The sequence below is a fragment of the Penicillium arizonense genome (genome assembly GCF_001773325.1).
Source record: "Penicillium arizonense strain CBS 141311 chromosome Unknown PENARI_contig006, whole genome shotgun sequence".
NCBI lineage: Eukaryota > Fungi > Ascomycota > Eurotiomycetes > Eurotiales > Aspergillaceae > Penicillium > Penicillium arizonense.
In genome coordinates, this window is record NW_019173283.1 from 424,161 (window position 1) to 449,786 (window position 25,626).

Here is a 25,626-nt window from a genome sequence, read left to right on the forward strand (position 1 = left end):
CATTTCCATTCCCATCCTCACTCGTAATTCCCACCATGGCACCTGGAAACTTCACCAACCGTGCCTGGTGGAAAGAAAGCTCAGTGTACCAAATCTGGCCCGCATCTTTCAAGGACTCAAACAACGATGGCATCGGCGACATTCCTGGTATCATTTCCAAGCTAGATTACATCAAAAATCTGGCCATAGATATCGTCTGGCTATGTCCATCCTACAAATCACCCCAGGTGGACATGGGATACGACATTTCCGACTACTACGACATCGCTGATGAATACGGCACTGTTGAAGATGTCGAGAAATTGATTCAAGGGTGTCACCAGCGGGGTATGAAACTGCTCATGGATCTGGTAGTCAACCATACCAGCGATCAGCATGAATGGTTCAAGAAATCCCGTAGTTCCAAAGACAACGAGTATCGGAACTGGTATGTCTGGAAGCCGGCCAAGTATGATGAGCAGGGGAATCGTCAGCCGCCCAATAACTGGGTGTCGCATTTCCAGGGTACGTATCAATTATTCTTGTCATAATCCTCGGAATGTACAACTGAGATGTGATGCAAACTAGGGAGCGCCTGGAAGTGGGATGAACATACCCAGGAATACTATCTCCATCTATATGCAGTTGAGCAGCCCGATCTCAATTGGGAACACCCACCAGTGCGCCAAGCAGTGCATGATATCATGCGGTTCTGGCTGGATAAGGGCTGTGACGGGTTCCGAATGGATGTGATCAACTTCATTAGCAAGGAACAGAGCTTCCCCGATGCTCCTGTCAAGGATCCACGCACACCCTGGCAGTGGGGAGACAAGTGGTATGCCAATGGCCCACGTCTGCATGAGTACCTGCAGGGTCTAGGTAAAATCCTCAAGGAGTATGATGCATTCAGTGTTGGCGAGATGCCATTCGTCACAGACGAGAAAGAAGTACTTCGGGCAGTCCAATTCGATCGCAATGAGATCAACATGATCTTCAACTTTGAACATGTCGACATCGACCACGGCAGATACGACAAGTTCGAGCCTGGGAGCTGGAAACTTACCGATCTTAAGGATTTCTTTGAACGCTGGCAGACTTTCATGTATGACAATGACGGCTGGAATGCGCTCTATTGGGAGAACCATGACCAGCCACGATCTATCGATCGCTACACCAACGCGGCGGAAGAATATCGATTAGTCGCATCGAAGATGCTGGCTACTGCCCTGGCATTGCAGGCCGGTACACCATTTGTATACCAGGGACAGGAGATTGGCACGAGAAACGTGCCGAAAGAATGGGGCATTGAAGAGTATAAAGACATTGACTGTCTAAACCATTGGAACAGGTATGTCCCTTCTGCCAGCCACCAAATGAGATGTCTCTTCTCTAACACTTCTACGGACTACCCAAATCCGACCCAAAGGCCCTAGAAATCGCACTGCAGGAATACCAAAAGAAATCTCGTGACAACGGCCGAACCCCAGTCCAATGGTCCGCCGCCGAGAACGCAGGTTTCACCGGACCCGGCGTGAAGCCCTGGATGTCCGTGAACACAGACTACCCGCGTGTCAACGCCGAAGCCCAAGTCAAAGATCCCAACTCGACATACCACTACTGGGCCACTGTGCTGAAATTGCGCAAGGAGTATCTCGATGTCTTTGTCTATGGCAACTTTACACTTTTGGATAAACCGAGCCAGGAGTTCTTTGCGTATACACGCCAGTATAACGACCAGAAGATTTTGATTCTGTGTCATTGGACTGAGAAGACGTTGGACTGGGATGCGGCTGGCAACGGGATCACTGGTGTGAAGAACGTTTTGCTTGATACGTATGAGAGTGCTGGTGCTGTTTCTCAGCGCTTCTCTGGTGGTAAATGGTCGCTTCGACCGTATGAAGCCGTTGTCTTGCTTCTTTGAAGCTGTCATCTTACCTCTTTGAGGCTGGGCGGTTGATAGATAGTTCACCAATTTGATTGAGCGGACATTTCGGACATTTCCATTTCATGTAATCAATTGGAAGCAATTGAAACAAGATAATCAGCAGAGTTGCAAATATAGGTAGCAAGTATAGAATCCACCCCAATAGCTCTCGGCATTCTCCGCACACCGGGCCCCTCTTATCCATCCCCGCAGCGATAACGACTCACCGTCACTCTCTCTCTCTCTCCAACAAACATACACTCTCTGTCTTTCTCTCAATGCCAATGACAACAAAATGACAACCCAAGAACCTACACCCCTCCCAGCACACCTGGACCCAAACACCTACCCAAGAACCTACACGGACACCACAAAAAACATCCACCTAACCCTAACCTACGCGCCCCTAGACGCAACAACCCAACTATCCCAAACCTCGTCCCCAGCAGCCGGCGCAAACATTCTCTTCCTTGGAACAACACGCGACACCTTCGAAGGCCGCTCCGTTAGCCAACTCAGCTACACAGCCTACCCACCGCTAACGCTCAAGACACTAGCAGGGATTGCGGAGGCGGCCGTTGAAACGCATAAGCTGGTGGGCGTGAGTATTGCGCATCGGCTAGGGACTGTTCCTATTGGCGAGTCTTCTATTGCTATTGCTGTTAGTTCGGGACATCGGGGTGCGGCGTGGAGGGCTGGCGAGGAGGTTCTTGAGGCTTGCAAGGAGAAGGCGGAGATTTGGAAGAGGGAGGAGTTTGTTGATGGGGGGATGGAGTGGAGGGCTAATGCTGAGAGAGATGGGGAGGGGAGGCTTTTGAAGGGGGAGGGGATTTAGGGTTTGGTTGGTTTTGGTCCTCGGTGGCTATGATGGGTGTGATGTGCTGATGTGATGTCCTTGGGTTACAGATTGTGCATGTATTAAGACGACCACTTTCGGGACGTATTCGGTGTTATAACGGACCTCTCCGTCCGTGGCCAACAAAAAGGAAATCAATTGCAGCTTCGGGAGTAGGGTATTCAGATATTCGAATGGCTATATTGTACATAGATACACGATACACTTTGCAAAAGCGCTTACTCAGTCTTGAGCGGCTTGCCCTCGCGCTTCCAATCATTGATATGGTCAAGGATTACCTTGGAGGCAGACTCGGGGGTATCCTGGCGACCAATACACTCGACGAAGTCATTGTCGGGGTCTGTGTATTTGTTAGCATATCGAAGCTTTACCAAAAAGCCACCTCATTGACTCACCCATCAGGTAGAAGTAGATACTGTGATCCACCAAGTAATCCTCGCCAGGCTTGACATCCTTGGGCGTGCTGAAGTACACACGGTACTGCTTGCACACGTTCTTGACCTGCTCGTAGGTACCGGTCAAGCCGATGATGCCCGGGTGGAACTCCTTCAGGTACTCGCGCAGCACCTCAGGTGTATCACGGACAGGGTCGCAAGTAATAAAGACAGGCATGAAGAGTTTGTCATCCTTGGTAGAAGCCTTAACCTTCTCGATGATCTCGGCCATCTTGTCCAGCTCATCGGGGCAAATATCGGGGCAGTGAGTGAAGCCGAAGTAGACCTAACAAAAAAATGCGGTGTAAGCAAACACATATACCAAGCCGGTGATGATCCGTATCCATCGATGGAATTGACTCACGAAGCTGTATTTTCCCTTCAAATCCTCTTCCGTAAACTCCTTCCCATCAAGATCCTTCAACACAAACGGACCGCCAACCTTCGGCCGCCCAACACCCTTGCTCATCTCTGCCATCCGCTTCCGCTCCAGACGAGCCTTCTCAACCCGGAAGTAAAGCATCATACCAGCACCGGTAAGGACGAAGAGTAGCGCAGCCTTCCACGAGAACGGACCGGTGTTATGACGCTGACGCATCTGGCCCATTGTCTTGCCCTTAGCTCGAAACGCAGATGTGGAGAACTTGTTCTGGGCAGAGAACATGCTGCGCATGCTCTGTTGGCATCGTGGTCGCTGTTGGGTGTAGGCGCGGCATTGGGGTGCGTTGTTTCGGAGGAGAGGGAGGATGCGTGGTGAGGGGGCAGCTTCAATGGCAATATTTCGGGTTGCCCGGCTGAAAAGCCCTGCCAATCTCATTGTGGAGGGCATTCTGTTTGTTCGGGGTGTGGTTGGTAAGAGGGTCGGTGGTCCGCGGGCTGGTGGAATTCGAGAATCTCCAGATCGACACCTGATTGGGACTAGCGTTGCTGCCTCAGGCAGCAGACCCACCTTAAATTATATCCGTCGCGATGTTTACATCTGGTCATGTGTAGCGTGTGTAGCAGATATTTATGTCCTGTAAATAGTAATTTGATCATGGACAGATTCGAACCCTGACGTGAAGCGGAAATAAAGTGGTGTTATCCATGTAAACTAGAGTTAGTACCCCAACCCGAGGTCCCTGTGGCGTAGTCAGGGAGAGAACCCCATCTCCTTGACGCTGTCATTCGTGTGCCCCCCGAATTCCCCTTATTTCTCGTCATCTCCCTCCTGGGGGGCACCAAGGGCCGTGGCAGGGGTGAAGTCATGGTCCGAAGGGATCTAGAGGGGTGGGGTAAGTAGTGAAAGACTTACTGCAACCATCCCTAGAGGTCAATTTTTTTAGGCGTCTGCTCCATGATTGTCTTTTTTTCCTGTCTTTAAACCAAGTCATGCTCTAGTCTTGCTTGTCTCGGGTGCATGTCTTTTGCTCGACCTCTGCTGTTGTCGTGGTTCAGGTCTACACACTGGGACTTGAGGCTCTCTTTCCTGTACACGGCCCTTCCCTTGGGCTACATCTCTCAATACATATTAATTTACCAGTAAAAGCTGGGTATAATAATTTGCAATACTTATGCAGTTACCAAAGGCATCCAATAAACATTGCAAACCCAACAACCCAATCGACCACCGTCCCTCCCGACAAGAAAATAATCAACGCAGTTATTCAAATCTCAGCAGCTTCCTCAAGCCATTTCTGTGCCATCTCATCAAAGTCAGGACTATACAACCACTCCAAATCAAACGGCCTATTCTCATTCTCCGACGGACCCAACCCAGGATCCCTAGGCATACGACGAGCATCAATCTGAGCATTAAGCTCCAAAATCCGATCAACCCGCTCCTGACGACCGCACTGCCATACCTTCAATCCACGCTCAAGTTCCTGGGTCTTACACCGCGCCAAGATAACAGCGAAGGTATAAACGTCCTCAAAGGCCTGATTAATACCCTGGCCAGCAGTAGGCGGGATAGCATGCGCAGCATCACCGAGAATAACAACACGAGAGTGCTTTGAAGTCCAAGTATCCAATTTGGGAACCACATAAAACGGCCACAGATTGATCCTATCGAGCGGGATGTTTGAGACAGCATCCTGCACAACTTGCGGGAAATCCTCCGCGCCTTGTCGGAGGAAGTCGACACACCACTGCTTATCATTAAGCAAGGCATTCCAGCCCTCACGATCAAGTTCAGGTGCGCGTTTCGGTTTTCCAATGAAAGCTTCAGAGCCATCGCGGAGTTGAAGTGCAATAACGAAAGCCCCATGTTTGGGATTCATGATCGTGACCGGGAGATCGAATCCCTCGGGGAGGTTCAACTGTGCAGTCGGCACAGCCGCATTCACACCGACAGCATTAGTGAACATCGGCTCAAGGTCTGGGTAGAGATATTTCCGGACTCGGGAATGGATACCATCCGCGCCAACGAGACAAGCCGCAGTGGCAGTGGTGCCGTCTTCGAATTCCCAAGATACATCTGTCTCAGTCTCTGTGAGGATATGGATGAATTTCTTTCCGTAGTGGATTTCGATTCCGAGGTCCTTCGTTGCGGCGAGGAGGGCGTCGATCAGTTCGTGGCGGTAGATGCGGAGTGCGTCGTAGCCGTATTTCTCTTGGCTTCCGAATTCGTAGGAGTCTAGTGGGACTGTGGTGCGGAAGCGGAGGTCTTTGAAGTTGAAACCGCGGGTTTTAATGCCTTTGTATATTCCTACTGCGTCTAGGATTCGGAGGGCGTTTGGTGAGAGCATTAGTGCGCCACCGATGTCTAGGGACGCGGATCGGGATTCGTAGATTGTACATGGGATGTTTTGTTTGTGGAGGGATAGTGCTAAGGTGAGGCCTGAGAGGCCAGCACCTATTATAGCGACATGGTTTGAGGTCATTTTATCAGATAAATGATTGCAAGAGCTATGTTGATGATTGTTTTGCTTCCGTAGCTTGGCCGATGTCTCCCTCTATCATGGATCTGGGGTGCTTCTGGTCTTTATGTATTCCTCTTTTCCGTGCATGTCCTTGATGCTCTCGTAAGCTGATATGAAAGTGGGAAGCCTTAGCTTGGCAAGTATATGGATCCGGTTCTTCGGATCCGACGGAGATAACATCGCCCGTCCAGTGCAATACATCTATATCGCTCCAACATGCTCCATCAAAAAGCGTCGTGAGCACTAAAATAGAAAGCGAATGGTTTTGACTGCCAGAATTATTCGGTAAATATGTTATTTTATTTTATTCTACTTTTAACATACGAAAGGTTTTATGTATTTTGGTTGTCCAAATCCACTCAATCTTGTAGAAGCCTGTGAAGTAACTGAATCTACTCGAAATATATATCGTGAGCTTGTCTCCGCAAGTCATAAACAACAGAACCAGGAATTCAAAGACTTCCTTTTGCATCATCAAGAAAATTCATGTATTTAACTGCGTCAAAAAAAATTACAAATATTACATCAGACATTCCCGCATTCAACCCAAACGAGCCACCCAATCCAATATTTAAACAGCCTCAGGGAAAGGGTGAGGGTTCTTAAGAACACTAGGCGCCGAAGAACTAGCCTTAGGACCAATAAGATGATCAAAGGCAGGCGAGTGCTTCACGCGAGGGCTCATATCCTCCAAATCCCACAAGTAACCAAGAGTCTTCAGGACAGAGGTAGCACTGTACGAAGAGGACTCTCCAGTAACGGGATCGGTACCATAGTTCTCAACATAACCGCGGGGAGCATAGGGGGAGACCAGCCAAGTGGGCATACGGCCACCGAGACGATCGAAGTTGAGAGTGTAGGGCTTGCCGTCCTTGGCGGTCTCAGTGTAGGTCTTGTCGTCAGGGCGGACCGCAAGAGGGGGAGCGACGTGGTCGAAGAAACCACCTGTCTCGTCGAAGGTGATGAGGAGGAGGGTCTTGTCCCACTGGGGACCGGTGCGGATGGCATCGTAGACCTGCTTTAGGAGAACTTGGCCGAAGGAGACGTTGCCGGAGGGGTGCATGGAGTTGGTGTTGAGACCGCAGCATGAGGGGTTGATGTAGGATAGCTGGGGCAGGAGGCCAAGGTAGGCATCTTGGTAGAAGTTCTCGAGGGGCACGACGTTGCTCTGGGCGTTCTTTGCGGTCCAGTTGAAGAACATGGAGTCGGGCAGGAATGCGCCGTTGGTGCCGTCGTAGTTGCGCCACGAGATACCCTTCTCAGAGGCAACTTGGAAGATGCTGCTGGTGTCGATACCAGACACATCAAAGCTCTCATCGTTCTTGCCGTGGCCGTCAGGAGTACCTGCGACGGCACAGAGACGGTTGGGGTTGGTAGGCTGGTTGACTGTCAGATTTTCGTCTAGATTGCCAGCCAGGGAAAGTACTTACACCCGGGACACAGGAGTGCCAGTAGTTGAAAGTCGTGAATTCATCAACCAAGTCAACGAGAGTGGGGATCTCATCCTCGGAGTAGTATCCCATAACCTCATCGGTGGCCCGCTGGGCAGAGATACTGGGATAGGCCGATATCTGGCGGTTGACAAAGCCCTTCAGGTTGGCAGTCAAAGAGCCATTGGCAATAGCCTCGTTATCGGGGTGGTAAGTACCATACAACTCGAAGTTGACACCAGTAACCGAGTGGTCAGGATCATGAATCACAGAGTCGTAGTCCTTGTACTGGCTGTACCACTTCTTGCTGTTGGTCTCATTGACATTCTCGGGGTTCCAGAAAGGACCATTGTTGACAACATTGTCGAGGCCATCCTTCTTCACACCACCCAGGATGTTGTCGAATCCGCGGTTTTCCAGCAAGATCCAGACAACATTCTCAATCTTGTCCTTCATGTTGGCAATGGACTCCTTTGAACCGGACTTGTACCCAAAGGGCTCCTGGGGGCCCTTGGACACGGCAGCGCCGAGGGCACTACCGGAAAGACCGAGCAGAGAGATAATGGCGTTGGTCTTCATCGTGCCAAGAATTGAAATGGACAATAATGCTTGACTGAGGTGCGTGCGATGATCACATTCCTGGATGGGACAAAGCTTTTATATCCCTACCTTGACACAACGTGCATGGAAAAAAAAGGCTTACCACCTTGGGGGAGTACATCCTCTCCCCTCCTTTACGGCAAATGAGAAACGAGCATTCAGACCACATGTTCCCGCGGTCAGCTTTCACGGGTTGATATTAAATTGCCCAAGGCCGGACGAGTGCCTAGCGCGAAGACCGGCAAAATATGGCATAGCCTTGTGGAGTGATCGGATTATGCCGTTGCTTCCTGATATGCAGACGTTCTTGTCAATTGCTAAGCAAAGATTGGCAAGGAGAGGAACGTGCCTGCCGAAGTATAAGAGTGAGTGGGTCCAGAAGAGCTTAGCCCCGCAGGTACACCAATCATAGTTGCTTACTGGGGCTCTAATTTCTGCCAAGTCACCAATCACGACCGATCCTTGGCGCATGCCTTGCACTAAGAAATGCTTCGATATGCAGGGAAGCCCGGAACAAATACCGATGCATATCATCGCCTAAATGGGAGACAAGCTCTGACACGTGCAGGAAGAATAGGCAATAGAATTACAACGCTCATCTCTATTAACAGTAGTGGAGAGGTCCGAGTTTCAAAAAACATCTAACATCCAAGCCCCCGGGCAGAGAAGTAACCGTTTAGCCTTGACACAATAGAAGGGCCCTCGAAAATCCCTGCAATGTAATGATCAGGTCGCAACAAATAAACACCATCCTTTGTCAGTCCGGACTTAGCATACTGCTCATCCCATTGGAAACTGAATGTTTTAATATTCATCCGCTGGGCCCATGCGTCAACAAGAGGCCGGGTCTCTCCGTACACATGAATTTGCCAGCCAATATCCCGCAGCATGGAGAAGTTATCCCCCTGGTCCATTCTAACCCACGGAAGGCGATCGCCAGGCTGCACAACCCCGGCTGCACCTTTTTGACTCAGACTGCTACCCCGATAATTGCAAATGAGCTGCGATCCTCCTCGGAAGATCTGAGTCTGGGCATGTTCAAATTTCACAGCCAACGGGACAAGATAGGGAATCAACCAGTTCCGAAGAATGTGCGGGAATATCCCCTTCGATGTCAACGTGGTGAAACCCGCGTCGGTGGATGTAACAATCTTCAAAGCAAAGGCGCGACGTTCGGACTCGTAGGATTCCAAGAGCTGATGTTTGGCTTCGTCTTCCATGTCCATTTTCAAGACAGTTGCAAGCTTCCATGCCAGATTGATCGCATCCATAATACCAGTATTCATTCCCTGCCCACCAACCGGACTGTGGATGTGAGCGGCATCACCAACAAGGAAGGCCCGATTACTCCGGAATTTATCAGCGACGCGGTGATGGCTGCGGTAAGTAGAGAACCAGTTAACCTTATCGATCTCCATATCCATAGCCTCCTTGATCTGAGGCCGAACATCATCAAAGGTAATTTTGTGCTCTTCTTCGGTTGATTCATTATGGTGGGTGTCATTGTTATCCGGGATCGTAATTCCAACAAGTCGAACATGCCCTTCTTTGTTGTATGGCACAATCAAATTGAAAGTGTCATTCGAAATCATCAAATTCCCTTCTCCATTGGCGACTTCGTCCCTGGTTTCGATATCGGCGATATAGAAAAGTGGTTTATACGTTTCACCTTCATACTTCGCACCAATAGCGTGACGAACAGCCGAATGTGCCCCATCACAGCCAACAATAAACGACGCATCACAAGTCTCTGAGATCCCATCAACCTCCCGGAAAAGAGTCGCCGAAATGCTCGACCCATGATCCACAAACCCCTGCAATTTCATCCGTCGCTCAACATGGATCCCGAGATCATTGAGTCGTTTCTCTAGCATGCGCTCATGTTCATCTTGTGGAACTGTCAACATGAACGGGTATGGAGTCAACTCGACGCCGAATTCACCAAGCGGGATGCGTGCTTTGTGTTGTTTGTGGACCCAGAGGTTTGTCGCCGGGAGTTTGTACCCGATTTCTAATAGGTCGTCGGCTAGGTCGAGTTGGCGGTACATCTCTATGATGCGGGCGTGGACGACGAGTGCTCGTGAGTTCTTTGCGGGGCTTTCTGCTTGGTCGATGATGCGGATTTTGATTCCTTGTTTGTGGAGCCAGAGGGCGAGGACGAGGCCTGTTGGGCCTGCGCCGGTGATTAGGACTTCTGTTTGGGGTTTCATCTTTGGATGGTGCGCTTTGTCGGGGGTGTTATGATGTATGTTGGGGGTAATAGGAATGGTCTTCTAGATCGCGGTCTGAAAACTATTAGACTTTGATAGATGATTGAATTGGAGATTTTGGATTAGTATAAATGGCAGACTGAGAGCTCTTTAAATAACATTTCCAAGACTCCATCATCACCTGTTCTATGAGCAACAAAAAAGCAAGAAGTGCCTCAGTTGGCACTCGGCCTTTTAGTCGCCGACCCCGAGCATTATCAGCCCCCACGCGATCGGGCGTCACCACCCGATCGCGATGTTCCAAGGTTGGCAGTATACCGGATTCTGGCAGAAATTTGGGTACCTGAATAAGACTAGAGAAATTGTAATTTGTATTGTTCGAACTTGAAGGTGTAGGATTGAATATTGGAGAATGGTTCTGAAGACGACCGCGTTCAGGTCAACCCTCGTACCACGATAGAGAAAATCTCCGACGATCTGATCTAATATGCAAATCCTGGCAATTATATTGCATCATCTGTCAGACTGGCAGGGAATTGATTGAGTAGAGTATCCCATTCATTCCAATCAATCGGGCTGTCGCCAAGCAAGTACTCGAAACCGTCAGCCTCCGGGTCAAACCGTGCCGTCCTAAAGTCGTGTTCGGGTTGGTCTTGTGACGGCCCATTCTCCACAGTCACGATATCCCCTACAGGTTGTGACTCATGAGTGCCTTTCGCGTTGGCTAGCAATGTGGCAACGATTGTTGGACAAGGCGTTGGAGTGCGATGATGTTGGTTACACTCTTCAACGTATGCCCGCCAAGCCCTTACAATCAAATGTTGGATCGCCCTATGAAGAGGTGTTTGGATGCCCTTGCTCTCGCGAAGATTGCGAGAGTATACGTTTCCTATCAAGTGCCAGACTTTGCTTTTCTCTTCTGGGTCGCGTCGATGTCGCATGTCGGAGAGTATCAGGATAATAGCATCCCATGGCACGTGGTTCACCATGTGCCAGGAGTACTTTTGTACAGCAGAGCAGGTTTGAGCGTAGTCGGCATGTTCTGTCATCTTCAGAGCGTGCTCAAATATGATGTCTTTCTCTGATTGGGGGATGCAAGAGGGATCGGAGTATTGACGAGGATGATGTGCCATTAGTCGGGTGTAGTGTATAGCCGAACTTGCCATCATGGAAGTTGCGATATGGAGAGGAATGGATTTATCACAATGGCGGAAAAAGTTATTCTCCATGTGTGCTTCGAGTTCATCAATTGCTTTGTCCTTCTCACTGAGGGTCATTGACGACGAAGTGAGGAAAGCCCATGGACCAGTATTTGATCCTTCAGCTTCTTTTGACCAACGATGAAGCCATTTTCCGAATGCACTTCGAGCGAGGCAGAATATCATTTCTGTAGGTCCTTCCTTTTCATAGGCTGGCTCTGTCATGCGTGGATCAAGATCGCTATCGTTTGCGTTCATTGGCGGTTGAACATCGATTGCTCCTGGTAGGGGCGTTGAAGCTACACCACAGAATTGTGCAGATGTAGCGTCTATGATCATGAGCTGGAACCAGATGCGGCGACGTATCTCAGTGTCGAATACTGAAATGCCGTGACTAGATCCATCGCGATGGATGCCGATGCGCTGTGCAATCCGCGTTGCGATACCGCATAGAGTCCAGATGGTATGCGGGTCAGAAAACGAACGCATGCATAGCTATCAAGAGGTTAAGGGAAGTTTCAATAATGAAAGAAAGGGTGACATACTAGATACAGCATAAAAGCTTGAAGAACCATCGAGCTCGAAGTTCGAAGGAGCGATGCGTTTTTGAAGGCGAGTTGAGCTCCTCGCCTGCACTTTGATAGGAGAGACTTTTTGCTTTCTCCAAATGATTTTTCAACATCCGCTGCTTGCAAAGAAACCAATGCGATGCAGTAAATGGAGAACATCAGTGCCTCGAGCTCCCTGCTTATTTTGGGGAGATCACTCATTGCCTCCAGAATCTGTTGCTGCACAGTTGGGGCATGTATGATCTTAGTGAGAGGGTTCACATTTTCGAGAAATGCCTGCCACAGCTTGAAGATGTGCAAGGGATTCGGATGCAATCCTGTAAGGCTTTCCCTGGTCGCCGAGGTCGACAGTAATACGACCTCGTCGCCAGCATCCTGATCAAAGTCATCGGCGGCGCTATCCGATACATCACCCAATACGTCTGCTGCATCTGGGAGCTAGAAGAATGGTCAGAATTGATATCAGTAGAAGCCCTAGGAGTCCATTTACCTCATTACTAACACTTGTCCAGAGATTACTACACGTATATCATAGGTTAGATGAGCGTCGAACCCAATGAGAATACCAACTCACGTGTCGAGATAGACAGAATTGCCATCTTTCATGATCATCCTCCCAGATCCACTTTTCTTTGTGGAAGCCTGGCCCATTCTCCCTCGGTTCGGAGTGACAGAGCCACTGCCGTCGGGATCATCGCGTCTAAGAGATTTCCCGCGTCCCTGAGACACGCTCCCAGTCTCCCTCTTGCGACGACGAGGAGGGGGTGGAGCCCGGTAGATGCATTCCACATCCGCTTTTGAGCAATTTGAACATGGGTCTTGCCGGTCACATTTGACCTTTCGGTTGTGGCAGACCACGCATGAATTCGATGTGGGCTGTTTTGATGACGAATCTGCACTCTGATTCAAGGGGTCGGGGCCAGCCATCACTTCAGGGCCCTTGAAGCAATACCGCTAAGACATGAAACATTGAAAATATTTGATGGATGAATCACTCTTACTCCCGATTCTTGATGGAATGTAATGCCGTGGTAGCCGTACAGCCCTGGACGACTCCAAGATCCTTCGACGCGGAACCTTCCGCCTCGAGACAAGTTGCTGCCTCGAATATTAGGCTTCTAATCCACCATATTACCCACCGTAGACATCATCCCAATTTCGCTTGTTTCAAATTTGATTTATCTGCTCGTTATTCTTCAGGGTTTCTACTTGGCGAGATCTGTAACTATATTTAAGTTCTTGTGTCTGGGCATCACTCTACTTGATCTCATGACTACGCCTCCATACCTGGGCATTGAGAATACGAGCACCCAAACTGGTTTTTCCCCACACATTGTGCCATCTTTTATATAAGATATTAAAGATAGCCCAAGAAATATTTCAGGTGATTCTTTGGGTGCGTTAGCCATGCCACATTTTCTCGATCGAGTTCGAACAGTCCTCCGGAGAAGCAAACGGAGCTCGATCTCCGTGGGACCAAAGGAGTCAATATGGGAAAGACTTCCATCTGACGTCTTTGTCGCGATCGCAGCCACCTGCAATCTAAAGGACATTGGCTCCTTGTCACTTACCTGTCGTTTACTGCACGATCGGGTTGCCAAGTTGGAATTTGCTATAGCTTGGGCATACATTCAACTTCGCAAGCAAAAGGGCCATCACGATCAGTACATCTATGGAGGTTTGTCACCTGGAGATGACATTCACTTTATCTCTGAGCTGTTCCCTCCACCACCGCCAGAATACAGCACTGGTATGGATCATGATAACGCGGGATATTCTCTTGGCTATCTTGGTGATTTGCATCGTTGTTGGAAAACGTGTCTTCGACTGTCTTACCATTTGGCCGACCACGTGGTCGAGCATCATCTAGAGACTGATCCATTAGCTCAGCCTTTGTGGTCCTCGTCCAAGACAGAGAAGGAAGTTGTCTACAGCAAAGCTGTGGCATCGCTCCAAGCCAAGCTTTTGCATCCGATGTATGGACCCACTGTACGATCCTTGGCATACTAGCACTGATTCAAAATGTTTCTTTAGAGCATACGCTATATTCTTCCTTGAGTCCTCTGCCTCGTCTTCTGATGATCCTGATCATCACCACCATCATCCTCACAGCCTGGCCTCATCGGTTCGGAGGCAACGGTCAATTCTCCAAAAGGCGCCTTTCACAGATACTCAGATATTCCTGTCGACTCATCACTGCATGCAACTCCTATTTTTGACTATGCAGCGCTTGATGAGTCCGGAAATTCCTCATTCAACATCAGAAAGCTGGGTCAGTTTACTTCTGACTACATCCACCATGGAGAGGATCGTCCAGTTCTTTGTATCAATATCGAAAGACGACCAAAGAAAACAAAAAGGTCCGCATGATTCCGCATGGTCACATAGGAAGGAGTTTCTGCTGTCGATGCGGCGAGATCTGAACGAGTATATGGCATCTGAGAGCCATCATGGTGAGCGAACGCTCGAGCCAAAGTTGAACCATATCTGGTTCCATGCAGCGCAAAATGAGATGGATCAACGAGGGGCCATTCCTCATACTGTTGAAGAAACGGAAGTGCATGTTCTGCATGGTTCTGTTGTGAAATTGGAATGTACTTACTGTTATGATGCTTATGATGAGGAATAACTGAATACCATCTATGAGATTAAGGTAACGGATTCCAAAGTATATCAATTCAATTACATCAATAATTGCTTAAATTTTAAATAAATACAAAGAGTTTGAAGATCCCGATCGAAGTGCTTGCTATGGCCGTTCGTTCATTAACCTGCTTATGGACCCTGGATCTCACATCGTCAACCATCCACAACACTTTGTTGTCATCATTCTGGTATCTTGTTTTTCTCTTTTGATCGAGTATATAACTGATAACTATATGTGAAGCAGTAAATATTAAAATGCCATACTGATATAGGCGTCTAAACGCGCTAACCGCTTCTGTTCGGTCCCCGGCATTTCGGCATCCGAATAGACGACATCCGAAAGATAAGTGCCTGTGAATCTCAACTTGCCACCTTTGCGCGAGTAGTTAGTTGACATTGCCAAATCCGAAAATCCGAGGCGTAAACCTAACATGTCTGCAGTTAGTCCCTTACACCCCTTTGGGCGTTGAAATGGCGAGAGCTATACTGGGACACCTGGCTAACCATTAACTAGTGCGATCTATGTCATACCCGAAAGGTAACAGACTCGGACAATGTGATATAACATACGCTCACCTAGAACACACGTCAAGGTCAAATGCGATCGCCTAGATCCTTGCATGAACTGCGTCGACGCAGGCGCAGAATGTCTCCGTCAACGCCAGGCACGAGTTCATAGACCACGAGTCTCTCGGTATGTTGACTGTCTTGTTTGTCCACAGAGTAGACTGCTGACACAAATCAGGATCGAGGCATTGTCTGAGAGACTAGCAAAGCTCGAAGAGTCAAGTGGTAAAGACCTACCAAACTTCCCAGCAAGCAACCATGCTGCTAGCAGCGCATCTTCATCACCTCGAACCAATCCTATGGGTGTCACCGAGGTTACTTCCAACAGAACTTCAGAGCCAGCAAACGGTAGAAAGAAGCGATATGTACCATATGATTCGCAAGAGATAGCTCAATTCGCGCCACCAGCAAACAAACGCCGCAAATCACAAAGTGTGTTACAGCAAAAGACTCACCATGAGACACATTCTCCTGGGTCAACACACCATGCCAGCGAAGCTAGAGAGTATATTGAGCATGAGCTACAATGTAATCCAGCTCTATCAAAAGACCGGCGCACCGCACTCGAATCAGCGCAGAAATTCGTCGGCCAGCTGTCAAACCCGACACTGCATTGGGAAGAGACAGGGGCTATGGATGATATGACCATTGAAGAAAATATAGAAGAGCCAGTTCTCACCCCGGAGTTGCTCTACATGATGCTACCAGGTCAGCCTACAGTAGGATACGAACGAGCAGTACTGACATTCCTATAGGGCCTGACAAGAAGACGACCTCCCAGGGAACAGTTTCCTGGCCTGATCACATCTCCGATAAAACCCTGGAGCGTATGGGACTTGCTATCATTGAAGGAAATGAATGCGAGCAAGTACTCCAACATTATCGAATCAATGTCTGGATCAAGGCCATGGGTGTAATATCGAAATTGGCCCCTTTGATCGCGAGTGAGGCTTTGAAAGTTCATTTTCGAAAATTGAAGAAGCGGTATGAAGCAGCTGCACTGGAAATGCTGAATCAAATTCCCCTGGCAGCTGCGCCTAGTCTTCTCTTGCTTCAGTCGTTGATGTCTGCAGTATGTTCCCTACCTTCCCTTACTCCTACTGACATTGAGCTAACTATCACAGACACGCTTGATGCAGTATCTGGGAGACATGTCACGCTGCTGGATGTTCACGGCATTGGCTTCACGGGTCATTGTCTCTCTCAACTACCACAACATCACTGATCCTAATCCTCGAAGCGACATTGAAGAAAGTGTTCATGCTTGTGTGTACACATGCTACTATTTCGACAAAACTCTCAGCTTGCTGCTACTCCGGCCGCCAACATTGCCAGATCTCAAAGTTAAGGCAACGGAGCTGATCCATATTGATCCGGATCTACCGACATTCGCTATGATCACGGGAATAGTTGAATATGCAGAGTTGAAAAACGCTTTACTGGGTGTACTTCTTGATACCAAGGCGATAGAGGACAGCGAAAAGGCCAATATACTCTCTGACCTGGTAGCCCGCGCACATACAATTCACTCTAATATGCAAATGGTAAGTCACCAAAACCTTCTTTGGAGCAACAACTAAAGGCTGCTTTCAGTTTCGCCGTCTCCAAGAAGAAGAATTCTCACAATCATGGGGTAACCTGCGTCGTGAATGGCTATCAATGGACTTCAATTACTATTCAGTGTTGACAACAATCATCCAAGCACGCTCCTCAGTGTTGAAATCCCGCCTGGTGTGCGAGAACTGTTTATATACAGCCCGAGAATCTCTGACTACCCTCAGAGCGCTACAGGAAGCCTTTTCGAGCCAGGTTAACACTATTGACTCTTATCCATATTTTCTTACCTGGTGCGTACATTATAACGAAAATTCACACAGCCCTAGAACCTAATGCGCCTTTACAGGACAATGTTACTATTCCCTCTAGCGCCCTTCTTCGTCCTATTCTGCAATGTGATCGCAACATCAAACGAGAAAGACTTTACAATGATCAAGACTATTACCGATGACCTACACCAATTCGCCGAGGCGAATGCTTCCATTGGGAAGTTATACAAGCTCTTCGCCAAGTTCCTTGATTTGTGTGCGCCGCTTATCAAAAGAAATCTTGAACGAGCTCGCTCCGGGCAGCCAGCTGTTGCGGAGAATGTAGCTGGCATGTCCGAGGAACACCAGTTCGAGACTCAAGATGATGCATTTGGCCGCGCTGCTGCTGAGGCTATGGTCGATCTTCAGTCTGCCAATGTCACTGGGGTGCCACCTAATGCTCCGAGGTCCGAAGGGTGGGATGATAGTCTTGTTTGGGAGTTGTTTAATAACCAGCCCTCGTTGGGATGGGCGGAGTCTGAGCTGTGGGACGTGATGGCGCAGTTTGATGGATAATGTAAGATAATGTAGCGAGAGATTTTTGGAAATTATTATTACGACAAAATAGAGCGGATTCAGAGAAGTAGTTCATGGCATTTATCTCATGGATGGATTGAATTTGATTAGTACATGAGGTATATTTACTCGTGTAACCCTTTGGGACACAGTCCCAAGTAGAGGAAAAATGAAAAAAAAAGAGGCAATGAGTGTGATGGTCTAGACATTCCAGAGTCTAGCCAGAGAGAAATGGCAATGCTCAGCGAGTGCGGACATGCAAAAGGCCCGTGATCTGTCGAAAACTCACGGGCCAAGTATTATAATACAATATGAAGAAGGGGGTCGGTCTCATGTCTATCATGAAATCAGGACCCAGAGGAGGAAGAAAATCTAGAGTTGCAGTCAGTAAATATCCAGGGAAATGCGAAGATGAAATATGGTTGAACGTACCATCAGAATACCAAACATCTTAGCAATGAGCCAGCGATTGCCGGAAACACGCGTCCAATACTTCATTAGTTCACGCTGGGCGCCTTGGACGTTATCCACGACGTCTTCAGTGTTGGCATCGATACGCTGTATCATTTCTGATTGTTCGCTGACCATCTGCGCCAATTGGCCGAAGATTCCACCCAGTTCACTAATGGTTCGCTCGATAGCCTCGATAGCTTCGCCTCGTGCTTGGACATATGTGTTGCTTGATTCTCCCTCTTCCATGATCATCAACTGTTGATCGGATTGGAATGATGGGCGTCCTAGAGGGGAGGGGTTTTGCGGCTCCAGGGTCAAAATATCCGAAGGGTTGCCCTGATATCCCGGTTGGGGTGTTCGTCGCCCCGATGTATTGTACAGAGGAGAATCCGAGCGCTGCGCATCTAGAGCAGTTTGTGATTTGGACGATACCGAGGACACAAAGTTCTCGGTTCGTGTTCGGGATGCTTGGATGTTCTTTGTGCGGACCTCGAGTACCTCCTTGAAGCTGGCGCCTACATCGGCCAGCTTTCCCTGTAGCATGACGACGACCTGGAACAATTGTCAGCAACCGCCTGTACGCGTCTTTGGCCTCACTTACGTTGTCGTTGTGCTCCCCTTCCTGATCCGTCTTCGAGCGGTTGGACTTGGGATGTTGCGCGTGGGTGAGTGCCTGAAGCGAGGCAATATTTTGGTTCAGGGCAGCCAGGTCTTGCTTAATCACATAGGTCAATTCGGAGATCTCGACTGGGCGGTCGTCGAAGAGCGTTTTCCGTTTCGCCACTAAACCCCACCATTAGCATTTCACTGCGAAATAATGTCGGGACGATACTCACATTCAGCCAGTCGCTGCAGCTTTGCCATTGTTCCCGTGATGCCTCTGCCGATATCTCGGGCTCTCCGTGCGAACTCCGACCTCGCTACCTTGGCATCCTGTGCGCCAGGGGGTGAGGGATCGGCCTGTCGCCTTTGCGCGTCTGTTAGCAAGGCCTGGCGCTGTGAGCCGACTTTCGAGGTGCCCATGCGCTTCTGGGCCTGGCCCAGGATGGCGCTGAACTCGCTGGTGCGATCTTGTATCGATGGACCGGCCATTTTGCGAGGCGGAAGCAATGTGTGAAAGATTGGGTTGGAAGAGAAGCTAACTGTCGTACTCAAGTAGTAGCTGCTACCAAGTACAAAAACCGATTAATGCGTGTTTCAAAGGAGGGGCCGGATTCGGTCTTGAAGGTGAAGTTGAACTGATCTATCTGCAGTCGATAAGGGGCGAATCTTGGAAGACAAAGACGTGTTCAGTTTCAAGTAGCTCTAAAGTGAGCTGAAGGAGAGACAAGAAAGCAAAGGGCAAATGGTCTCCAAGGCAAATGAGATGAAGACTGAATCTATGTGAATTGCCCCGTTCTTCCACGTACCCAAATCGGAAACGTCAACGTCACGTGCCACCGCACCGCCACAGCTCCAAAGATCTTGAACGCATCTGGTGTTCAGGGGACTACATAGCTTCTCTTTAATTTATACTTGTTGGTCTTGTCCCTATAGTTGCGCTGTTACCCCTGTTCTCTCGTTTTTGTGCATACACGTCATCTCCGTACAATCTTGTTTCAAGTCCAACCCTCCACCTAACGCTGATCGTCGCCGCCTTACCCAACGCCAGCCAGATCGCCACCTTTGTCCTCCTTTACACTCGCTGGTGTTGTCGGACAGACCTCAGGTATTCGAACATAGTCCTGTTCCTGTCGTTATTCAACTCCGAAGCCCTTTGTGTGTGCTTGCGCCAACTTTCTGGGAACCACCAGGCAGCAGCCGATGCTGGTAATCGAGCTCGCACCCATTCTTTGACCCTACGACTCTCCTAATGGCCGACCCTACTCAATCGCATGGGTTTGGAGCTCAACGGTAAGCCCAGTCTCCAGTCCCCAGTCGTACAAAAATACTGAGACATACTTTAGCCCTTCCCCGCCAAACAACGTCCGTAGTCCCCTCTCTCCAGGCAGCGGCAGCAGCGCGGGTACCCCGATCTCATTCCAACCGAATGTTAATCGCTCCAAAACGAAACGATGGGTCGAGGCTAGACAATACTCCTATGACGGAGGTGACTGGGGCTCCGACGACGACGAGGAAGAAGAGGAGGAGGCGCCGCCGCCGGTACCTCGGCCTCCTTATGCCACCCACAATAACGGTAGTTCGTCCGAGTTGAGCTCGAGGCGTCTATCTGGTCACGTTGGAGCTGATGATTCGACTGCAATTGATGGCAGGGGCAGAAATCCTAGCGTAGATCAAAAGACCCTGCCTTTTGTCAGGCCAGCTGATCTTTATAAACGGATGCGCGAAGAGAAAGCAGCTCAGGGCGCGGCTCTCAGCCCCCAGGTATCATCGCCCATGACTGATGATAGTCGCAAGCTCGACGGATCTGCGCTGTCGCAAACACAGGGGGCCAACCCCTCCATGGGTTTGCCAGAAGTGAAACGTATGTCTGGCTTTGCTACCGATTTCCTAGGAGGCGTAGACCCCGGTTTGCCCAAGGACGCAAGCTCCGAGTCCCAGTCCCAGGAACCTTCATTGCAGCACAATAACTCATCTGGATTCCGATCGGTCGTTCATCAGGCGTTTGATGTCCCAGAAACCCCTCAGTCCAGCGGCAGTATCGAGCGGACCAACAGCGACGGTACTTCCGTGGTCAGCCCAATCATGGGTGGTCGTAACATCGACGAAGACAGAACACCAACTATTCCCGAGGAGCCTCATGAAACCGAGAAGGAAGCTACGCCCGACGGCCCTGTGTTCAAACCCGGTCACCGCCGAGACCTGAGCCTTCCTGATCGGGACAACAGTCCTTCCCGCACACCCCAAGTCGAGCACACCCCGACAGGACACTCAGCTTTGTCTTCTGTTCATCAACAACTCCAGACTATTTCTCCAGAGTCAACCACCTCCGGATCCTTCCCCCAAGATCCAGCAATGCAGCCTTACACAAACGATGGGCAGGACTTGCCTGCCCCTCTCAAGTTCGGCAGTGCATCGGGCCCTGACAGCTATCGTGGCGACATCCCGACTATTGTGGGAGCCGGAACTTCGCCAGAGGACGGAGACAACGATCGCTTGAGGGAAGAAATCATTCGCTCTTTGAGCCGGGAGAACACCCCATCCGAGGACCCTGACCCAAGCAACCAACCCCAGTCGCAGCCACCCAAAGAGTCCATTCCCCATCAGTTTGAGAAATATTGGGATGGCCAAACCAGACCGAGCCAGGAGGATGATCCCAAGGCTTTGGTGTCGGGGACTCTTCCAGACAGGACGGAACCGCATCCTTTGGCGTCCAGAGACCCATATGCAGACGGTCCTGGTTTAGCTAATTCTTCGTCAACAATTGTCGATCAACCTAGAAAGAAGTTGGGAAGACGCTTCTCCTGGGAATCTTCGGATACGGAAGAATCTGAACCTCAAATTCCCGGCAGCTATTCCTCCCCTCCCCCTCTGGGTACATCCATCGCTACGCAAGAGCCTGAACCTATTGCTGAGGATGCGCCTCCTGCATTGGAAGCGGCGCCACACGACTACTTGTCATCTGACAATGAAGGTTCAGATGCTCAACGTACCGTTGAAAAGCCTCGGCTTTCAATCATCCCTCCTGTTCCCGAAAACGTATCACCACCAGAGCAAGTTATGGGACCAGATCCTACCCCACCCCAACCTCAAGTTTTGTCGAATGTCGGTGGCTCTTCTCTGGATGAGTCTAAGCTTCTGGGCTTCCGCGATATTCTCGGTATTACATCTGTGGACCAGCGTATCAAGTCATTCGAGCACACTCGGGACCAATTCTCAACCCTTGACTCTGGCTTGAACCACTGGCTACAGTTTATGGTCCATGAACACCCCGAACATAACGATGTTGTCCAGCAGAGCCAGAGTTTGTCCGATATGCCACGCGCCTCGCCTTCCAGAAGCAGATTCCCCAAACTGACCTCCCTCGGAAATCTCGGGTCGTCCTTGAATCTAAATGATGGCGCACCAACTAGCGCCACTCATACCAGACGCCCATCGGGTCATATTGGCACTGTGATGAACAAGCAGAACGTCGGAGAACGGGGCAAGGAATTTCTTCACACTGCTGGGGCGTTTAGTGGCAAAGCAAGCGGAGCTGCCAAGGGCCTGTTTGCCAAGGGCAGAAGCAAATTCCGACCCAGTGGAGGTTCTGACAAGGTAGATTCCTGATTCTTTTTCTTTCGAGGCTATTCATTGGGGGTTCGCACGGTAGTGCCCGTCGCTTTAATGTCTCCCTTAATTCTGCACTGTTTCCTTCCCTTGATACCACGATGTAATTTCGAGCACTTTGCATTGAGCTCTAGAATGCGACACGATTGATGCATCTGACCTTCCAATTTCAATACCCCCAATATGTTCCCGTTCTGATGTTGGTAATGCTGTAGGGTCAATCAACACCGAGTGCTCCTCGCCGCAGCTTTCAGTTCTCCTTACCATCAGGGTCTGGTGAAACTGGTAAACCTCGCCGCAATTCTGCTTCGTTTGGGAGCCTACCTATCTTCAAGTTCGGAAAAACCGGGACTGGCTCTGAGTCTGCGACAGGATTGGCCGATTCCTCTCTAGTTGCTTCACGGAATGGAGATAACACCCGAAAACATGCCCGAGTGGCCGATTCGGGGGATTACTCTTTGTCACACGGCGTTGACTCGGCTGTGCAACCTCAGTCCTCTTCCAACGGAGTTCTTCCTCAGAATGATCCGTATCGAAAGTCTGACTACGCTGGCCAGTTAGAGCAGGAAATGATAGCTGCCCTTGGTCTTTCGCCCACGGATTCTCGTCAAGAGCCAAGTCCTTCCACGGCATTGGATTCAAGCCAGACTAACGGTGAGCACAAGAGGCCTACGCGTGAACTCTCACAGCCAAAGGAAACTGCGCCTGTCCAGAAGCCCGTTGCTCAGAAGCCAGCGAAGGCAACCACGTCAAAGAGTTTACCGATGGTTCCCTATGAGCCTTTTGTCGTCCCTCTTCCGGGTTCAAATGACTCGGAGGATCTACCTAGTCAGGTTCCACAGATCATTGCTCCGACAATTCGTCCGGTGTATGACGAAAGCATCAAAGCTCCATCCCCTCCCCCAAAGGACACCGGACTTGCACCTGATGGCGTATCCCAACGCCAGCCGTCAGTCTCGACACTCGGACCCGACGAGCAACCCGGTCAACGTTCATCTCAAGATGGTCTCGATGGGGAACCTCCATCCCCCATGGACCAGCCCGAGAACGAGACAGATGGTATTGGAAACAAGATCATCTCTCCGGAAAGAGCTCATGAGAACGTTCCTGGCAGCTCTCCTCCATCTGCGGAGAACAATACCCATGGCTTTGAACCTTTTTATACGTCGGAAAATCCAAGCTCTGCTCAGATTCTCGAATCCAAGAGGAAGACCATCAGCGGCCTTCCGCCTTCTAATCCAGGAGTACAAAGTCCCTTGAGAAACGAAGTCAGGTACTCGCCGGGAACCCGAAGCAGTATGCTCAGCTTTGGAAGCTTTGGCAGACAAAGCGGTAATGGCAAAGGAACCCGCCCTTCTACACCCGCCAACGGTCTATCGCAAGCTTCACAATCGGGATCTCCGGTGCAAAACGAGGAGTCTACCTTCGGAAAGTTGAAAAGCTTCGGGAGGCGGCGACGCGCCTCGGTGGGAGATCTCTTGTCTGGAATTCAACTTCAAGGGATCCAGAGTCCACCTGGAGGCCAACGGAAACGGGCGCTTAGCAGGATTAGTGTATGTTGTGTCTATATCTAGTTTTGAATTCCTTTTCTAACTGGAGCAGGGCCTCTTCAATCGTCAAGACAGTGAGAATTCCGAGAGGAAGTCGTCCGATCTTACTAGGACCGTCTCACAACCATTGGACAAGAATCTACCTTCGTTCCCCCCGGTAAACAGAAACGCAGACAAAATTTCTTCCACTGCGGACGACAAACCACCAGTACTCAAAGATCCGTTCGTCGCAAAACCTCTACCAACTGAGCCCCCCGAATCAATGATCCCTCCACCCCCACCCCCAAGCGACGCGAAGCCTCTACCTCCTGATACTCACCAGCGTGCTAGTATCTCACTCCCGCCTAGTACTTCAACCAACACCCTGGGCTCTGGTCGGTTCTACTCACAGTTTCAGTCTGGTGCTATAAATGAAACTCCAGTTGGTTCTCAGCATACCAGGACACTGAGTCAGCCTCTCCCAGGCCAGTCCCGCTCACCGTCTCCCATGTCAATCAATGAGGGTAGATCCATGAAGCCACTGTCACCGCTTGAGGAATTGCAAGACTACCAGACCCAAAACCTGCAAAGGCAAGGGCAGGAAAAGCATGAAGCACGAGACTCCGATGAAAATCAAGAAGCGCCACTTGGTACACTGAGTGAGAATAAGGAGCAGGAAGAGCAGGAGGAGGAAGAAGAAGGCAGATACGAGCTTCCTACAGAGACAACTCAGGCTGGGAAAGAGCATCCCTCACTCGAGCAGCCACAAAATGTGCAAATCGAAAAGCCAGAGCAGCAGCACGGTCTTAACCCACAACTCAGTGTCCGATCTCGGAAACCAGTCGGGAATGACTCGACCGCCTCGACCGCCGGACACTTTGCACCGCGCAACATTGCCGTCTCAAACGCGTCTGTGGTCTCATCCATTCACCCTCATCGCAGTGAAGGCGAAGCCCGGGTAGTGAATGACTCGCCTCAGCCTGTGGAACTTGCCGTTACTGGTGATGACTCCAGTGAAGAAATTGTTATGTCTCCTACGGCTTACCCGGGGCAGGAGTGGACACCAATGCATTTGTAATTGATGTTTGATTATTGAGCGTTTGATGTGATACCCATCTACAACAATGCCCCATTCGTCTTGTTTATATCGAGTTTACTTTTCTCGGCATTTTTTGTACAGTTCTAGGACAGAAATCATTTATATCGAGGTTTTTATGTAGAGTTGTATAGTGTCATATGTTCTTATAAAACCACCTCATTTTTTGGAGTGCTAATCTCCAATTTCTAATCCACATTTTTCGACAAATTTTGTATGGTCACGAAAGACTACATCAACTTTTTCGATGCTTTTGGCAAATATTCCTCTTCGTATTTATCACTTTTGTGGTAAAGTGTGCGCCATTTTCTGAGACAGGTATCTATACACTGGCGGGAGATCCACCGGGGCCGGCCTCGGCCTCGGGAGATGCTGCTGCGCCAAGGTCATATGTTCATAGTTTATACCGAGTAACGTGGGAGGGAGAGAATATCAGGCTGTGTTATGGTAGAGCAGAGCAAAACCTGAAACTAGGACCCTAGAGTATATCGAGAGAAATATGCACAGGAACAATCCCCTGTCTCCTCGAAAGACCTTATTGTGCCAGAAAATTAGAAGTCACAGGGCAAGCTAAGACATTTCTTGCCAAGGGATTGATATCAGGCTCCAAGAGAGCTAAGATTCTGTCCAGCCCCATAGGA

The 25,626-nt window shown here is 49.7% G+C and overlaps 10 protein-coding genes across 10 annotated transcripts; 4 read left to right on the forward strand and 6 right to left on the reverse strand.

Annotated features, from left to right (window-relative positions):
- Positions 1-35: 35 nt before the first annotated feature.
- Positions 36-1,900, forward strand: PENARI_c006G03743 (alpha-glucosidase; the record flags this gene model as incomplete). Its single annotated transcript, XM_022630264.1, has 3 exons — positions 36-504; positions 568-1,265; positions 1,406-1,900. 3 exons carry the CDS (start codon positions 36-38, stop codon positions 1,898-1,900), a joined length of 1,662 nt encoding a protein of 553 aa, XP_022489729.1.
- Positions 1,901-2,198: 298 nt separating this feature from the next.
- On the forward strand, positions 2,199-2,738 carry PENARI_c006G00542 (molybdopterin synthase catalytic subunit; the record flags this gene model as incomplete). Its single annotated transcript, XM_022630115.1, has 1 exon — positions 2,199-2,738. The coding sequence occupies one exon, from the start codon at positions 2,199-2,201 to the stop codon at positions 2,736-2,738; it is 540 nt and encodes a 179-aa protein (XP_022489919.1).
- A 239-nt stretch (positions 2,739-2,977) lies between these two features.
- Positions 2,978-4,010, reverse strand: PENARI_c006G00124 (SCO family protein; the record flags this gene model as incomplete). Its single annotated transcript, XM_022630095.1, has 3 exons — positions 2,978-3,099; positions 3,155-3,479; positions 3,558-4,010. 3 exons carry the CDS (start codon positions 4,008-4,010, stop codon positions 2,978-2,980), a joined length of 900 nt encoding a protein of 299 aa, XP_022489527.1.
- Positions 4,011-4,839: 829 nt separating this feature from the next.
- PENARI_c006G06482 (FAD-dependent oxidoreductase) lies at positions 4,840-5,922 on the reverse strand (the record flags this gene model as incomplete). Its single annotated transcript, XM_022630397.1, has 1 exon — positions 4,840-5,922. One exon carries the CDS (start codon positions 5,920-5,922, stop codon positions 4,840-4,842), a length of 1,083 nt encoding a protein of 360 aa, XP_022490030.1.
- A 745-nt stretch (positions 5,923-6,667) lies between these two features.
- PENARI_c006G01549 (putative phosphatidylglycerol specific phospholipase C) lies at positions 6,668-8,105 on the reverse strand (the record flags this gene model as incomplete). Its single annotated transcript, XM_022630164.1, has 2 exons — positions 6,668-7,474; positions 7,527-8,105. 2 exons carry the CDS (start codon positions 8,103-8,105, stop codon positions 6,668-6,670), a joined length of 1,386 nt encoding a protein of 461 aa, XP_022489617.1.
- A 662-nt stretch (positions 8,106-8,767) lies between these two features.
- On the reverse strand, positions 8,768-10,336 carry PENARI_c006G04828 (putative FAD binding monooxygenase; the record flags this gene model as incomplete). The annotated part of the gene is made up of 1 exon (XM_022630316.1): positions 8,768-10,336. One exon carries the CDS (start codon positions 10,334-10,336, stop codon positions 8,768-8,770), a length of 1,569 nt encoding a protein of 522 aa, XP_022489675.1.
- A 503-nt stretch (positions 10,337-10,839) lies between these two features.
- Positions 10,840-13,031, reverse strand: PENARI_c006G10685 (Zn(II)2Cys6 transcription factor; the record flags this gene model as incomplete). The annotated part of the gene is made up of 4 exons (XM_022630593.1): positions 10,840-12,030; positions 12,081-12,542; positions 12,595-12,622; positions 12,679-13,031. The coding sequence occupies 4 exons, from the start codon at positions 13,029-13,031 to the stop codon at positions 10,840-10,842; spliced, it is 2,034 nt and encodes a 677-aa protein (XP_022490020.1).
- Positions 13,032-13,511: 480 nt separating this feature from the next.
- On the forward strand, positions 13,512-17,698 carry PENARI_c006G05808 (uncharacterized protein; the record flags this gene model as incomplete). The annotated part of the gene is made up of 9 exons (XM_022630354.1): positions 13,512-14,080; positions 14,139-14,243; positions 15,331-15,444; positions 15,496-16,025; positions 16,073-16,389; positions 16,442-16,861; positions 16,911-17,050; positions 17,099-17,164; positions 17,221-17,698. The coding sequence occupies 9 exons, from the start codon at positions 13,512-13,514 to the stop codon at positions 17,696-17,698; spliced, it is 2,739 nt and encodes a 912-aa protein (XP_022490001.1).
- Positions 17,699-18,037: 339 nt separating this feature from the next.
- Positions 18,038-19,243, reverse strand: PENARI_c006G02603 (t-SNARE syntaxin; the record flags this gene model as incomplete). The annotated part of the gene is made up of 4 exons (XM_022630215.1): positions 18,038-18,070; positions 18,131-18,703; positions 18,753-18,934; positions 18,988-19,243. 4 exons carry the CDS (start codon positions 19,241-19,243, stop codon positions 18,038-18,040), a joined length of 1,044 nt encoding a protein of 347 aa, XP_022489479.1.
- Positions 19,244-20,003: 760 nt separating this feature from the next.
- On the forward strand, positions 20,004-24,967 carry PENARI_c006G09640 (uncharacterized protein; the record flags this gene model as incomplete). The annotated part of the gene is made up of 4 exons (XM_022630554.1): positions 20,004-20,044; positions 20,098-22,348; positions 22,576-23,913; positions 23,963-24,967. 4 exons carry the CDS (start codon positions 20,004-20,006, stop codon positions 24,965-24,967), a joined length of 4,635 nt encoding a protein of 1,544 aa, XP_022489703.1.
- Between the last annotated feature and the right edge of the window lie 659 nt (positions 24,968-25,626).